Consider the following 16,807-nt stretch of genomic DNA (forward strand, 5'->3'; position numbering starts at 1 on the left):
CTGAGTTATGTTCATATTATCAAAATAAGGTAATAATCAGTGGCGGCCGGCCCATAGGGGGCGCTGGGGCACCGCCCTCCCTGATAAGAAGAGAGAAACGTAAAATATATTTTTAGAAATTAACTCATAAATGTCAGTTTTACTCTCTAGACTGTGTACCTATAAGCAAAACAAATTATATAAACTACATTTCCCTACTTACTGTCATTAATTTGTGGATTTCCACAGACAGACTCCTACCGTCTCTGTTCTGGGGGCGTTGATCAGAAAGCCCCACATTTGCAGAGAATCTGTCAATCATGTACTATTGCTAGGTGAATTTAATGGCCAATCAGCGTCTCAGAACTTTATGGTCTTGGGGCGCTGAAAATACTGCGCTTTAACAGGCTTCTGAACCCAAGCGCAGGTGCAGACAATTAGAGGGAAGATGGCGAATGTAACGAACGAGATGCAGCTTCCACCAAATTCGGTGAGATCCTTATTTATCTACCCGTTTGCCAGAAGAACATCCCTGTTGTAGGATATGAACATTTCATGTCATGGTTATTGTGACTGTGACGAATCCACCTCGTCGCTTAAAACAACCTCTCTAACTTTGCGCGCCACACACACATTCCTGTTATACTGTGTTTGTGAGGACCAATACACTCGCGCTGAGCCCAGTAGCTCCATGAACTTAAAACACACAAGCTGTTCCTGGTTACCTGCTGGCATATTGAGGGTGCACACTTAATATTTCAGTGGGGTTAGCCGTGTGTGTGTGTGTGTGTGTGTGTGTGTGTGTGTGTGTGTGTGCTACGGGGACTTGTCATCTTCAGTCTGGCTGCGTCTTTGCTGGGTTCAAACCCAGTTTGGTGTAATTGAATAAGTCAATGAATCTGTGTAAAAGAATTAAGTGGTAAAAATTATTTGTTTTTGTAAATCAATTGTTTGTGGAGGTAATATATGGACAAGACTGATTCATGAGAAGAAATCAGAAATAAGAGAGCCTGAGGGGAGGGGCTTAAACTATTTAATGAGGGCTGTGGGAAGAAAAGCGGCCATTTCTGTTTTCTGTTTCTTTGTTACATTGCTGGTAACTGGAGGGAGGCTGAGGCCCAGAGGATCTTGTATGTTTAGTTTCTTTTGCACCCTGTTTTGAGTTTTTGAGCTCAATAAATCACCAACACCGGTAACCCGACTGAGACTGGATTCTTGGAGGCCAAAGAACCCCGTCACAGTGACCCAAATCATCACTGTTACTGTTATTATATAGTAAATTAAATCATTACTGTTAAATTGTATTTCATTTGCAATTGTTTATTTGAATTCTTATTCCGGATTAGTTGAAGAGATACACTAGGCTATATCAGCTCCACCAAAAATATTTTTCACCAGCCGCCACTGGTAATAATATAAAGTCTATGAGAATCAAGTTATTACATCATGAGATTAAAGTTGAAAAATTTGTATAATATTGTAATAACTTTAGGAGAATAAAGTAATATTACGACAGAAATGCGATATTAGGAGAATAAAGGCGGAGCCTACTTTAATGTGAAGAGGCTCAGTCGTCTCACTGAGTTTAAACTGATTTCAGGCTCAGTTTGGGGGAGATTGGTGGATAAATATTGAAACGTTTTATTTCATAATATTAGGGCTTAATTCTTATATTATGATGAATTTATTCTGGTGGTAAAAAGGTTTTATATTGACCGTGATACTCCAGACTGAAACATGCAGCCTGAATGCAAACATTTGAATCTTCTGTAGCGGCTGCGGTGATGCGCCCCATGAGGGCGCCGCCCATCCCAGCAGCTCATCGTATTCAGTCTGCCATGTCCTACCCGGTCCGTGCAAAGTTGGCCCAGTACTTCATCATGCGTCGGCTCAGGTTCTTCTCCTCTGTGGTGTAATTGAGTCTCTTCTCCAGGGGCAACCCAAAGACGAACTCGATCTCGTAGCCGTGGATCACGCCCATCCACTCCGGCCAGGCTATGTTGGAGGCCCTGTGATCGAACAGGTAGAGGTACACCCCTCCTATGGAGGCACGGGAGCAAAGCTTTAGAATAAACACCCAAAATGGCTCCAAACTGCTGCAAGTCATTTCATGAGCAGGGCTGGTCCAATCAAACAAAGGTTAGGGGCCCCAGGTAACCAGGGGCCCCACAACAATCAACTGTTTGCTAATTTTTTCTATGTATAAATATTCCTGCATTGATATAGTAACAAAAACACTATTTTATGATAAAATTATAAATTCTTTAAACTGAATCATATCTTCATCTTTAAAAATATCTTTAAACAAGAAGCATCAACTAACAGGGTAGAAATACTTCATTACCTTAGAGTAGAAAGTTTTCATAATATTTTAAACAACTTTTTGCTTCTACTCCTCCCACCCTAAAAACAGACTCTTTAGTTTTGTTTCATTTAAGCTCATTTTCTTTATGGTCTGTTGGTATTTGAGAAATAAAATCCATCTAAATAATTAGTTTCATCCAGAAAATGTATTACTTTGTGGTTGGACTCGGTGCTGCCCCAACCTGTTGCTCACCACATACCAAAATAAATAGTTTCCCAAGATGATGCAAAGTTAAATGTGACGCTGTTACCATCAGTTATAAAACTAAGAATCATCCAGAATTGTAGAAAAATGTTCCTTTAATAGAGTAGAGCAGTAAAGCTTCTGGCTTTTATACTTTAAGTAGTTTTAAAAATGCTACTTTTACACTTTTACTGGAGTAAAAAGCTGAAGTTGATCCTTTTAATTTCTATTAAAGTGTTTTTAAACAGCTGGATTTACACTTCTATTGTTGCTCTAACATCACAATTTCCCCATTGCGGGACAGTAAAGGGATTTTCTATTCTATTTTTTATTATATTCTAATAAACATTAATACTTCGGACACCTCTGCGTTAAACATGTAAAAACAATTAGTTATAAACAAAAGAATCAATTATTGACCCTGGAGCCAGAGGGACACGCAGACGAGGACGGACCGGAGTAAAATCATCCCAAATTTATTTAACGATGTCTGTCATTTTATCTCCTAAATCGGTTTTATCTGCTTTTCTTCCATTGTAGATTATTTTAGAACATTTCTGTCGCAGTTTTTACCAAATCCTATAAATAACACTTTTACTGTAAATATACTGAAATAAATAAAAGACATTAAGCAGTTTATAGGAGGTGTGCAATGGTAATAGGGCCCCGGATTTCATTCTGTTCGGGGCCCGATGGAGGCCCCGTTCATGTGTGACGTTCTCTAATCTATTGAAGGACTATCAAGAGCAAATAACGTGTTTAAAGTCGTAGGGAAGCGGTCGTTCCAACTGCTACATTTCTGAATTCTCCCAGTGGTGCCCGACTTTACACGAGTGAATAAAGTGAATGTGATTGGTCGATTATCAAGGGGGCGGGATTGTTGTGGTGGAAGGTCACAAGCAAGTTTGGTTGTGGCCGGTTTGTGGGAAGCGTCTTGCTAACCAGTTAGCATCTTAGTGCTAGCAGGTTCCCAGTGGGAAATTCCATTGGGACCAAGTAGCACTAAATTGGTGACTTAGAAACGACGCTGTCAAGGAACGCTATGGACAGAGGAAACACGCAAGAGGAGGAGAGTTTAGTGTCGGAGGTCGTGGATGAGTCTCCTCCGTCTCCTTTCAATGGAGCGCTAACAGAGCTCAGAGTATTAAGTTCAAAGTTCTCTTGTCTGTTGCTGTTGTTCTATAAAAGTCTGTCCATCTGCTGCAGCCAGGGCTAACGTTAGCCCTGGCAGCAGCAGATGGGCCAATGTTAGCTCGTCTGTAGCAGCCATGACGGCTGCAGCTTCTCTAATGCTACGTTCAGAACGCAAGCAGCAGTTTTAGCTCCTGGTTTACATGCTAAGTGAATGATTGACGCGTATTAAGGTGCATCAAAAGGTCCTCCAGCGCATCTTAAGCAGCTAAAGCAGAGCATCACAAGCTTCTGAGCATCTGAGGAGTTTCAGAAGCAGCAGCTGCTGGATTTGGAAACATTGAACTTTATCTGCTGGACGCGCCTCATCAACCAATGAGAGAAGCTGATCTGGGAGCTGGCAGGGAGTCAGACGCAGCACTGCTGATGCAGAGCGCTATGATCACTCCTCTGAAACAGTTTATTAACGCCTAAATTAACTTCAAATGTAGAAACCTGCCGGCAGAATATGTTGGCTTTTATTATCCTGCTGCCTGCAGTTTGTAGCACAGACCTGAAAAACGCTAACATCTACTTCCAGCCGCCACCAACAGGAGGGGAAAACCCTGGAGAGGCGAGCGGGCCTGAGGCAGCTGCTGCTGGGGATTCCCAGTGACAGCGCAGCGCCGGTATGTGGGGGTCTGAGCGGCTCCCACAGAGAGATAATCTTTGAAGGCAGGATGGTAATCTGGATGAACTGACTGCACAGACCATGTTTTCAGGAGGACTTTCTCACTTCAACATAGATTCTAACTACTTTCTACCCGCTGATCACAGCTAATATAGCTGCCATTGTTCCAGGCAGAGAAAGGATAGAGTAGCTCCGCCCACCACGCATCAGACCCACTTTACCACCGAGCAGCTAAAGCAGCTAAGATGCTTCAGCCGCATCAGAACTAAACTGGTACAAGCATCAGAAATGAAGCAGCGTGTTTTAGCCGCTCCTGCTGCGCGCGCTCTGAACGTAGCTTTACTACTTCCTGTTTCTGGTGACTTCATTTAAAAAGGAATTCAGTTACTATGATGAACAAGTTACTGTAAAAACTGACTTTAGCTCGTTTCAAATTACTGAAAGAAACAAGAAACTCTGCTAGCTTGATGCTAACCAGCTAAATTAGCCTGTATGCTAGCTGAAATGAATCCCAGCATCTTTTATTTTTCAGTCTAAAACTATTAAACTCAAAGTGTGTTTTAAAAAAATAACAAAAAAAGTAAAGCAGTTCTTTATTTTCTCACCGCGCATCAGACCCACTTTACCACCGCTACCGCAGCTAAGATGCTTCAGCCGCGCGTCAGAACTAAACCAAAAGCATCAGAAATGAAGCAGGATGCGCTGTTTTAGCTGCTCCTGCTGTTTGCGCTCTGAACGTAGCGTTAGAAGATTTTTCCATTTTTTACCCAAATGTTCTTCAACTTTTCTTTCCCTGAAACCATGTAGCATAAAACCAATGAAGCTTCCCAGATGCTAGCTGTGTGGCGAGGCGATCTTACCCTGCGAGTTCCCAGGGCCGTTCATCACGCCCGCGTTGGTCTTTAGCGTGTGCTGTTGCGCATATGAACGAGCGAAATGGGCCAGCGGGCAAATGACGTTATGATCGCCCACGATGTCGTCCATGGCGTCTCGGTTCTTCACGCCGTTGTTCTCGTCCATCCAGTCGGTGTATTGCAGCACCACAGCCTCCAGGCCGATGTCGTTAGCATGTGGAACGCTCAGTCTCACTCCTGGAAAAAAAAAAAAAAAAAAAAAAAAAAAAAACTGAGATAAAAACATTTAAACCATCGGAAGAAATTCATCTTTTCGTTTTTGGTTTCAATGAACCACAATATTTTTTTCTTCATGTTGCAAAATGTCCGGAAAAGTGTTTTTATTTGACGTCTCTTATTTATAGTCCAGTTCAAACTTTAATGAATAAACTAATGTCATTTCAATATGTTAGAGAAGACCAGGACGGAAAAAACACGGCATTAAGGGAAGAACCTCCGGAAAATTAGCACGATAGGAATTTATTCTGTTCCACCATCTTATGGGGTCCCCCAGGGCTCCATTTAAGGGCCTTTGCTTTTTTCCTCAGTACTTCCTTCCTCTAGGTTCTGTTTTCAGACAAGATGGCCTCTCATTGTTCTCTAATTTGCTATCTGTGTGCATAAAGGTCTTTTTTTCCCTCCAATAGTCCCCGTGTTTCTGTTTTTTGGCGACATTAGTCTGCAGTGATTTGCGTTCCTTGCGGCACCCACGCTGCAGGTCAGGAGAATTTCCTTCCTATGAACAGACGTCCAACAGAAGTGATTCACTGAGAAACTTTGCTTGGAGCCAACATGGAAAAAAGCGAGACACATATTTGAGACGTAATCCTCTCTGAGGGTTTAACCTTTTCCAAGGTGTCTTGAACTGATGTCGTCCGATCTGACCACCTATTTCTGAAAGCATGACATCCAACGGTCCGATTAGCTAAAGAGACGTCGTAGAAAAAACGTAAATCTAAAGGGCTGGTTATCCTCCCGCAGCAGCGTGTCGCAGTTAGCTTGTCAACAGTTTGACGCAGATATTTTTGATTTATGCCCAATATTGAAGCGTGGTCTGGGCTGTCATTCCACGCCACAACGCCAGAGGGACAATCAGGAACTAGCTATTGATGAGCTTGTTCGCCGTCTGCAACCCCTCATCCAACGCCGGATGACACACAGTTCCCCTGTGAGCGTTCCCCAAAGACTGCGTGTTTTGGCTTCGGGTGCAAACCAACAGACCGTCGCTCAAAACTACAAACTAGCGTCCTGCACGGTGTCTGGGATAGAGTCCGAGGTGAGCCAGGCGCTGTGGGCGGAGCTACAGCCAGAGTTTCTGCCATTAGGGACCAAACAGGAAATACGCATAGAGTAGAACCGATGTAGAATTAACCAATCAGAGGCCTCCCGTCTGCGGGACAGGTTTGGAGAGGTGCATAAGAGTGTCTGTGGGAGGGGGCGGGGCATATCTGCATTAACGGCGACACCCACGCAGACGACCTGGTTTCTGAGTATAAACCAGGCTTAGGAACGGTGGACCCTTTGAGCTGCTAGCAAACCCGTCGCTGTCTTCTGCGTATCTTTAACCAGGCTGTGGGAGGCAGCGGTAATAGCACGGCGTAGCATCCTGAAATCACTAACCTCTGAAGGAAGGGTTTATTTTTCTAACAGAATTAGACATTATACCTCTAAAAATGGCTGCCCTGGCGAGTAATGCTGGCCCCGCCCACTGCAGAGATAAGTACAGTAATGGAGTTTTACATTTGGCTCCTTTTACTAAAATGTAAAAACAGAAGATCTTTACTTTCACTGGAGTTCTCCAGGAGACATTTCAGCTGATCCAGTCTTCCATCTTTGTAGCCGAGTAACCCCCAGATTCCACATCCTCCGCTCCGCCCCGCTACGTTCACGTACGTCGTGTTTAACAATGAGAGCTGTTCCACAATCACCACCATCTTACGCACGTCACCGTCCACGTACTTCTTCTCAATTCAATTCTTCACCGTCAAAATACGGAGCCGAGCTATTTTTAACTCTAAGCGTAATAGAGCATAATGCTTCTATATTCCTGATAAACTAAAAGCGTTTAATTAAATGATTGGATGGAAACTATTGGTACTTCAACAAGAAACCAAGAAGCAGATTTCTCATCTCCATCAAAATGTTAATTTTATATCAGGAGGCTTAAAGGTTTTAATCAAGTCCGGTCACAACAACTTCCAATAGAGCGAAATTTGACAATTTCAAAACAAACTTCTTATCTCAGGTGGCCTGGATGAAGACATGCTGACTTTGGAAGCGCGGCGGACCAATAGAGGGCGCTAGGGCGCCGCCCGACCCACCCAACGACCTTCATTAAGACATAAAAAGTTTTTTTTATAATTTTATTTTTAAATTAAAATTCTAAATTTTATTAAATATAATAATATATATTTTTGGATGTGCAAGATAAATATTTCAACTTTGATGACCAGTAAAGCGTTTTTTCATTTTTCGTCGGTTTGCCCACTGACTGGTTTAAAGTTGTTCATCCGCAGTAGCTAGTATAGGAGAGCTCTGGGCGACAGGAAGTGTCACCACCTGCCGCCACGGCATATAAATATACCGGTGGGATAAATTAGTATACGTTTGATTGGCTTCTGTTTATAGCGCCCCCTGGAGGAAACTACACCAGGAACCACTGGATCCTAATTATCCAGATTACAAAGATGCATGACGAGAATACATTTTTGGGCAGAAAAGTGCGATTAAATCAAGCGTTCATTTCCGCATGTTTTGCTCCCCTGGAGTATCAAGGAAGTCGGCGCGGAGCAGGACGGTCAGATGTGGGATTTCGGGATAAAGCTCACCTTCGAGGAAGTCCTCTTTGGAAATGAGGCTCTCGTTGTCCTTGCTGAATCCCGGCGCTCCATACAGCAGGAAGTAGGAGCCCTCGTCTTGATTGACACCCAGCAGAATCTGGGTGTCTTTAAAATTGCCGGAGTTCAGCATGGCTTCCGGAGTGTCGGGCAGAACTTCCCCGTCCACCACTGGTACGAATGAGAACCGGAAAAGGGCTGACCATGGCAGAACCTGTCCGGAAGATTCGCATAAAACCCAAACAAGACGCGTTAGTTGGAAGAAACGTCTTCAGGAATCATTTTACTGAAATACAACTAAAAAAACCTAGTATTTTTAGACCTTTGAGAAGAAGTTTAACCATAGGAGGTTTGCTTTACCAGCCATTCTTGGTCGATCAGCTCCTGAGGAGTTTTATTACGCAGACAGTCCACCAGCTCGGTGTCATTGCCTCCATTGCAGCCAACAAGCTTTGCCAGAACCGTGGCGCGTCTCCTGGCCTCCGCCGGGCTGACGGACGCCCAGGGACAGTTGGGGACTCCGCTTTGAAGGATGGCCCTTGTGAAAAAAGGTCTGCTGTCTGGAGACAACAGGTGGAATCCGACCGAAGCACCACCGGCGCTCTCACCGAAAATGGTCACCTGTTTTACACGCAGATACAAGAAGGGACCAATCAGGGCGACTATGGGAATACATTAATATCAATGAAGAGACAATAAACATATCTGAGAAAAATAACCACCTGTTTGGGGTTTCCACCAAAAAAATGGATGTTTTCTTGCACCCACTGAAGCGCCAGCCTCTGGTCAAGCAGGCCGACGTTTCCAGGAGCCTCTGAGGAGCCGTGAAGGGCCAGGAAACCGAAGGCCCCGATGCGGTAGTTCATGGAGACCACGATGACCGTCTCAGTGTGGGCGAGGTAACGACCGTCGTACACATCCAGTGAAGAGGAGCCACTGTAGAACCCTGCAGGGGAAAGCCAGGAAAGCTAAGAATTAGCCTGCATGTGCACTGGAAAACAAAATGGTTGCAGAAGTTCCAAAATAATTAAGGCTGTTATCTAACTGGATTGGAGAAGCTGGCGTTAGCATTGGAGAGGCTGTCATTAGCATTTGATAGGCTGGTGTAAGCATTGATAGGCTGGCATTAGCGTTGGATAGGCTAGCGTTAGCATTGATAGGCTGGCATTAGCATTGGAGAGGCTGGCGTTAGCATTGGAGAGGCTGGCGTTAGCATTGGATAGGCTGGTGTAAGCATTGATAGGCTGGCATTAGCGTTGGATAGGCTAGCGTTAGCATTGATAGGCTGGCATTAGCATTGGATAGGCTAGCTTTAGCGTTGGATAGGCTGGCATTAGCATTGGATAGGCTGGCATTAGCATTGGATAGGCTGGCATTAGCTTGGAAAGGCTGGCGTTAGCATTGGTGAGGCTGGCATTAGCATTGATAGGCTGGCATTAGCATTGGATAGGCTGTCATTAGCATTGGATAGGCTGGTGTAAGCATTGATAGGCTGGCATTAGCGTTGGATAGGCTAGCGTTAGCATTGATAGGCTGGCATTAGCATTGGAGAGGCTGGCGTTAGCATTGGAGAGGCTGGCGTTAGCATTGGATAGGCTGGTGTAAGCGTTGGATAGGCTAGCGTTAGCATTGATAGGCTGGCATTAGCATTGGATAGGCTAGCTTTAGCGTTGGATAGGCTGGCATTAGCATTGGATAGGCTGGCATTAGCATTGGATAGGCTGGCATTAGCTTGGAAAGGCTGGCGTTAGCATTGGTGAGGCTGGCATTAGCATTGATAGGCTGGCATTAGCATTGGATAGGCTGGCATTAGCTTGGATAGGCTGGCGTTAGCATTGATAGGCTGGCATTAGCATTGGATAGGCTGGCATTAGCATTGGATAGGCTGGCATTAGCATTGGATAGGCTGGCGTTAGCATTGGTGAGGCTGGCATTAGCATTGATAGGCTGGCATTAGCATTGGATAGGCTGGCATTAGCATTGGATAGGCTAGCTTTAGCATTGGATAGGCTGGCATTAGCATTGGAGAGGCTGGCGTTAGCATTGGAGAGGCTGGCGTTAGCATTGGATAGGCTGGTGTAAGCATTGATAGGCTGGCATTAGCGTTGGATAGGCTAGCGTTAGCATTGATAGGCTGGCATTAGCATTGGATAGGCTAGCTTTAGCGTTGGATAGGCTGGCATTAGCATTGGATAGGCTGGCATTAGCATTGGATAGGCTGGCATTAGCTTGGAAAGGCTGGCGTTAGCATTGGTGAGGCTGGCATTAGCATTGGATAGGCTGGCATTAGCTTGGATAGGCTGGCGGTAGCATTGATAGGCTGGCATTAGCATTGGATAGGCTGGCATTAGCATTGGATAGGCTGGCGTTAGCATTGGTGAGGCTGGCATTAGCATTGATAGGCTGGCATTAGCATTGGATAGGCTGGCATTAGCATTGGATAGGCTAGCTTTAGCGTTGGATAGGCTGGCATTAGCATTGGATAGGCTGGCATTAGCATTGGATAGGCTGGCATTAGCATTGGATAGGCTGGCGTTAGCATTGGATAGGCTGGCGTTAGCATTGGTGAGGCTGGCATTAGCATTGATAGGCTGGCATTAGCATTGGATAGGCTGGCATTAGATTGGATAGGCTGGCGTTAGCATTGATAGGCTGGCATTAGCATTGGTGAGGCTGGCATTAGCATTGGTGAGGCTGGCGTTAGCATTGGTGAGGCTGGCGTTAGCATTGGTGAGGCTGGCGTTAGCATTGATAGGCTGGCGTTAGCATTGGATAGGCTGGCATTAGCATTGGTGAGGCTGGCGTTAGCATTGGTGAGGCTGGCGTTAGCATTGACAGGCTGGCATTAGCATTGGATAGGCTGGCATTAGCATTGGATAGGCTGGCATTAGCATTGGATAGGCTGGCGTTAGCATTGGATAGAATAGCGTTAGCATTGGATAGGCTGTCATTAGCATTGGATAGGCTGGTGTTAGCATTGATAGGCTGGCATTAGCGTTGGATAGGCTAGCGTTAGCATTGATAGGCTGGCATTAGCATTGGATAGGCTAGCGTTAGCGTTGGATAGGCTGGCATTAGCATTGGATAGTCTGGCGTTAGCATTGATAGGCTGGCATTAGCATTGGAAAGGCTAGCGTTAGCATTGATAGGCTGGCAATCGCGTTGGGAAGGCTAGTGTTAGCATTGATAGGCTGGTATTAGCATTGGATAGGCTGGTATTAGCGTTGGATAGCCTGGCGTTAGCATTGGTGAGGCTGGCATTAGCGTTGGATAGCCTGGCGTTAGCGTTGGATATGCTCAAGAACGCATATTGAGAAATGGCCCAGGTTTTGTTTCTCTTTTATATTTTAGAAAATATAGCGATAAGAAGAAGCCATTTTGCAGCGCAGTCAGGTGACCTCAACCTACTATTCCTATTGGTGCAAAATCCTTTGTGTCGTTGTTGGCATGGTAACCAGACAGACAACTTTGTATATTGTGGACTCTAAGTTATTCATAAACCATATATCTTAGCAAAATTCTAATATTTTTTGTGCATCTAGATATTCTGTGGATGTTTTACATTTAAAAAAAGTTATCTTTAATAAAGTTGTTGCTATGACAATTTGATTTTCAGAAATCTTTAAAGTTTTAATATAAATACAGCTTTGTTTTACTAGTCTGGCCTAAATATCTTCATGAATTCTGAGCCTTTTTTTTTAAATTCATGTCAATGATGGATAGAACTATCTTCCTAGACAGTGTTTATCTCTACGGTTAAAGGCGCATCTGTAGCACAAACCTCCACCGTAGATCCACACCATCACTGAGAGGTTGTGGGGTCTGGGTGAGGAAGGCACCCAGACGTTTAGGTACAGGCAGTCCTCGCTCATGTCTCTGTTAGGATTCCACATCTCGGTGCCGTGGAAACCGGGATACGTGGTGTCCACATACTGGAAGCAGGCGTTGGGGTAGGCGTTAGCCTCCAGGACCCCCGTCCATCTGCGCTTGGGCTCAGGGGGCCGGAAGCGCCGCTTGCCCAGAGGCGGCTCGGCGAAGGGGATGCCGAGGAAGGCGGTGATGTAGCTCCCGTCCGGCACCGGAAACTGCGCGCCTCGAACGGCGCCGTTATGCGTAATAACAACGTCTCCGTTGTTTTGGGAGAAGCAGTGATGGATTAGAGAGAAAAGCAGGCCTGACAGGAAGAGGACGTGAGCAGAGAGCTGCATGGCGGAGGCAGAAAAATGCAGATGTGATTCTGTGTCCTTGGCAGGGAGAGCCGGGTCTGCTCTGCTTCACCTCAGACCTGCAGGAGACGCAGAGAGAGCGGCGTGTTATTACAACGGCCACATTACGATTAAATCACAGCAGCGACGACGCAGAGAAAATCCTTAAAGATGACATCATCCACGGATCAACTCATCTAACAAGCAGGAAACCTTATAGGAAATATCAACTGATCTAAAAAGAGTATATTAACATTTCTATATAAATAAAGGTTTTTACGAATTTATATTGGATTTTTCATGGAAAAAACGGAGAGAAAACTATTTCTACATATAGACATTATAATATACATGAATAGAATTTCAAAAGAGACTAATTTAACTAATCTGGGCCCAACTGTACGGAGGACCAGCTCTACCATATTTAAAAACAAATACAGGAATAAATAAATGCTCCATAAAAAAATAAGGCTACAATTAATTACCCCCAAAAAAACAATATACAAATAAAAGTAGGTAGAATTTAAATCACACAGTGAGACATAGACATATATATCTCTTTTAATTAGCTTCTTTATTTATTCGCCTTTGTAATAACTACCTCATCTATTTATGTGTTATAATATTTTTGTCTGTTTTGCAGTGAAATGCTAACCAACCAATGGGCAGAAATAATATACTATCCTAACCCTCATGCTAGGAAGTCTGAGGTTCATCCAGAGTTTCTAATGGGCTTTCATGGTGCTTTGCAGCGTTTATTTTGAAAATAAATGTGGCGAGGCAAATTTTTTAAAATCATTCTTTGTTTAATCAGCTATAAATCAGACATGGTAGCCGTGTCTCAGTATGTGCACTTGTGCGTTCTCGTTTCCTCGTGAAACATCATCATCCTCAGCACTAAAACTGTTCCAATTCACGAAAACAAGCAGACCGAGAACCTCCCTCTTTACCCAGCATGCATCAGAGCAGACTTGTCCGTCCTCCAGACTGACAGCTGTCCCAGCATGCACTGCGGCAGCTTCCAGGTTAGCGCTCACAGAGCTCAGAGGATTAAGTTAAAAGTTCGCTTTTCCGTTGCTGTTGTTCAATAAAAGTACGTTTTAAGATCATTAGAGGCGAGAATATTATACTTTAAGCTTCACTATAAGGAACATTTACTGATTTAATGCGTAATTTAAAAAAAGTTCAGATCTTCAGAGGACCGCGACAACCAGCGGAGCTCCGAGGATAACAGCAGCCAGGGCTAACGTTAGCCCGTCTGCGGCGGCCAGGGCTAACGTTAGCCCGTCTGCAGCAGCCAGGGCTAATGTTAGCCTGTCTGCAGCGGCCAGGGCTAACGTTAGCCCGTCTGCAGCGGCCAGGGCTAAGGTTGGCCCATCTGCAGCGGCCAGGGCTAATGTTAGCCAGTCTGCAGCGGCCAGGGCTAACGTTGGCCCGTCTGCAGCGGCCAGGGCTAAGGTTGGCCCATCTGCAGCGGCCAGGGCTAACGTTAGCCAGTCTGCTGTCGCCAGGGCTAACATTAGCTCATCTGCAGCGGCCAGGGCTAACGTTAGCCTGTCTGCAGCGGCCAGGGCTAACGTTGGCCAGTCTAACATTGGCCCCTCTGCAGCGGCCAGGGCTAACGTTAGCCAGTCTGCAGCAGCAAGGGCTAACGTTAGCCAGTCTGCAGCAGCCAGGGCTAATGTTAGCCAGTCTGCAGCAGCCAGGGCTAATGTTAGCCAGTCTGCAGCAGCCAGGGCTAATGTTAGCCTGTCTGCAGCAGCCAGGGCTAACGTTAGCCTGTCTGCAGCAGCCAGGGCTAACGTTAGCCCGTCTGCAGCGGCCAGGGCTAACGTTGGCCCCTCTGCAGCGGCCAGGGCTAAGGTTGGCCCATCTGCAGCGGCCAGGGCTAAGGTTGGCCCATCTGCAGCGGCCAGGGCTAATGTTAGCCAGTCTGCAGCGGCCAGGGCTAACGTTGGCCCGTCTGCAGCGGCCAGGGCTAACGTTAGCCAGTCTGCAGCAGCCAGGGCTAACGTTAGCCTGTCTGCAGCGGCCAGGGCTAACGTTAGCCTGTCTGCAGCGGCCAGGGCTAACATTAGCCCGTCTGCAGCGGCCAGGGCTAACGTTGGCCCGTCTGCAGCGGCCAGGGCTAACGTTGGCCCGTCTGCAGCGGCCAGGGCTAACGTTGGCCCGTCTGCAGCGGCCAGGGCTAACGTTAGCCCGTCTGCAGCGGCCAGGGCTAACGTTGGCCCGTCTGCAGCGGCCAGGGCTAACGTTGGCCCGTCTGCAGCGGCCAGGGCTAACGTTGGCCCGTCTGCAGCGGCCAGGGCTAACGTTGGCCCGTCTGCAGCGGCCAGGGCTAAGGTTGGCCCATCTGCAGCGGCCAGGGCTAACGTTGGCCCGTCTGCAGCGGCCAGGGCTAACGTTGGCCCCTCTGCAGCGGCCAGGGCTAAGGTTGGCCCATCTGCAGCGGCCAGGGCTAAGGTTGGCCCATCTGCAGCGGCCAGGGCTAATGTTAGCCAGTCTGCAGCGGCCAGGGCTAACGTTAGCCAGTCTGCAGCGGCCAGGGCTAACGTTGGCCCATCTGCAGCGGCCAGGGCTAATGTTAGCCAGTCTGCAGCGGCCAGGGCTAACGTTGGCCTCTCTGCAGCGGCCAGGGCTAAGGTTGGCCCATTTGCAGCGGCCAGGGCTAACGTTAGCCAGTCTGCTGCAGCCAGGGCTAACATTAGCTCATCTGCAGTGGCCAGGGCTAACGTTAGCCTGTCTGCAGCGGCCAGGGCTAACGTTGGCCAGTCTAACATTGGCCCCTCTGCAGCGGCCAGGGCTAACGTTAGCCTGTCTGCAGCAGCCAGGGCTAACGTTAGCCTGTCTGCAGCAGCCAGGGCTAACGTTAGCCTGTCTGCAGCAGCCAGGGCTAACGTTAGCCCGTCTGCAGCGGCCAGGGCTAACGTTGGCCCCTCTGCAGCGGCCAGGGCTAACGTTGGCCCCTCTGCAGCGGCCAGGGCTAAGGTTGGCCCATCTGCAGCGGCCAGGGCTAACGTTAGCCAGTCTGCAGCGGCCAGGGCCAACGTTAGCCCTGGCTGCTGCAGACAGGCTAACGTTAGCCCTGGCTGCTGCAGACAGGCTAACATTAGCCCTGGCTGCTGCAGACAGGCTAACGTTAGCCCTGGCCGCTGCAGAGGGGCCAATGTTAGACTGGCCAACCTTAGCCCTGGCCGCTGCAGGGCTAAGGTTGTCCCCTCTGCAGCGGCCAGGGCTAAGGTTGTCCCCTCTGCAGCGGCCAGGGCTAAGGTTGTCCCGGCCAGGGCTAACATTAGCCCATCTGCAGCGCCCAGGGCTAACGATATGGCTTGTCTACAGTGAAAAGAAGGACTGGGTTATTTACTGTGGCCTTTTTGGAAACACAGGAAGGAGCAATCAGCTAAGTGAGCTTAGTGCTTGGAAAAAATCTTTCATTCCTTTAGAGACAGCATGAAAAGTCAGCTGAGTACAAAACATAGAGAGGAAAACAAGAAGAAAAGGGACAAGAAGAGAGGGACACAACCTAGAACAGATCATGGATGTCTATTCTATTAACATTTCTCTATCTGTAGAATGGGGCTATTCTATGTGTTGCCTATTTATTCAGAGGGGCCCCTGCCTGTCCTTGCTTAGGGCCCCAAATTTCCTAAATCTGCTGAGGTGTGGCTGTACTGAAAGAGAAACGACCATCATCATATTCATTAAATATAAAACTAATGATTGAATGAATTTATTGACCATCAGCGATGGGAAAAGTCAGAGTTTAATGTCGTAAAGGGATGTCCTTGTTTTCCATGCATATCAAACAAACAGCTGCTTCATATCCCTTACATCACTTCTGAGTCGCCGGCGTTGCTCTGGCAACCATACATTGCTAAACATAAACAGAGATGAACAGGTGGAGGACAACTGTTCCCAGGCAGCCTGTGGATTTATTCTCACGCTTCCACCGAGAGGAACCACGACCTTCTTTATAAAACACAACTATTGCACCAATGGCGGCATTCATTTCCAGCTGATCATTCGTTACTAAACGCTCCGCCATCATCCACGCTGCTGTGACTGAAGCTCCTCCCATAAAAGGTATTTATTCAGTCCTGAGTGAAAAAAACATGAGAAAAATAAGATAAAACCTTAAATCTCATATCCCGTCACAGGGAGGTAGAATCCTCTGCTTTTAAGTATTTAATTCTCTGTGAGAAAATGACGATCATTCTTTAATAAGATCCTCGTCAGACGGATAGGCGGTGTTTGTTTAAAGAGCTAGTGAAGGACAAAAAGGTCCTCCACTAGCTGAACCACAGGAAAAGCTGATTAAATGTGGAAATAAAGCCGCGTGATTGGCTGGAAGGAGAGCGGAGACGTAAAGCATCTCACTGACAGGATGCTGAGAGACAGAACAGCACACTGGAAAAACGAAATCTCAATAAGTGCATCTTTTTAACTGAGGAGGTAAACGTGAAACGTTGCCAACAGAACTAAACGGTTTCTTAAAATAAGAACAATGACTTTGTCTTATTTTATTATCTAATTATCTGACTTTA

At 46.5% G+C, this 16,807-nt stretch overlaps 1 protein-coding gene across 1 annotated transcript in view; it reads right to left on the reverse strand.

The window, feature by feature from the left end:
* Window positions 1-16,807, reverse strand: part of ache (acetylcholinesterase) — a 47,047-nt gene that overhangs the window by 6,432 nt on the left and 23,808 nt on the right. The window contains exons 2-7 of the mRNA XM_038276203.1: window positions 11,840-12,343; window positions 8,781-9,004; window positions 8,419-8,679; window positions 8,050-8,272; window positions 5,189-5,419; window positions 1,827-2,019 (exon numbers count right to left, since the gene is read on the reverse strand). Coding sequence (XP_038132131.1) covers window positions 1,827-2,019; window positions 5,189-5,419; window positions 8,050-8,272; window positions 8,419-8,679; window positions 8,781-9,004; window positions 11,840-12,266 — 1,559 coding nt within the window. The 5' untranslated portion in view covers window positions 12,267-12,343. The remainder of the gene's footprint in view (window positions 1-1,826; window positions 2,020-5,188; window positions 5,420-8,049; window positions 8,273-8,418; window positions 8,680-8,780; window positions 9,005-11,839; window positions 12,344-16,807) is intronic.

Source organism: Cyprinodon tularosa, unplaced genomic scaffold (assembly GCF_016077235.1).
Source record: "Cyprinodon tularosa strain WSP-4 unplaced genomic scaffold, ASM1607723v1 ctg1228, whole genome shotgun sequence".
Lineage (NCBI taxonomy): Eukaryota > Metazoa > Chordata > Actinopteri > Cyprinodontiformes > Cyprinodontidae > Cyprinodon > Cyprinodon tularosa.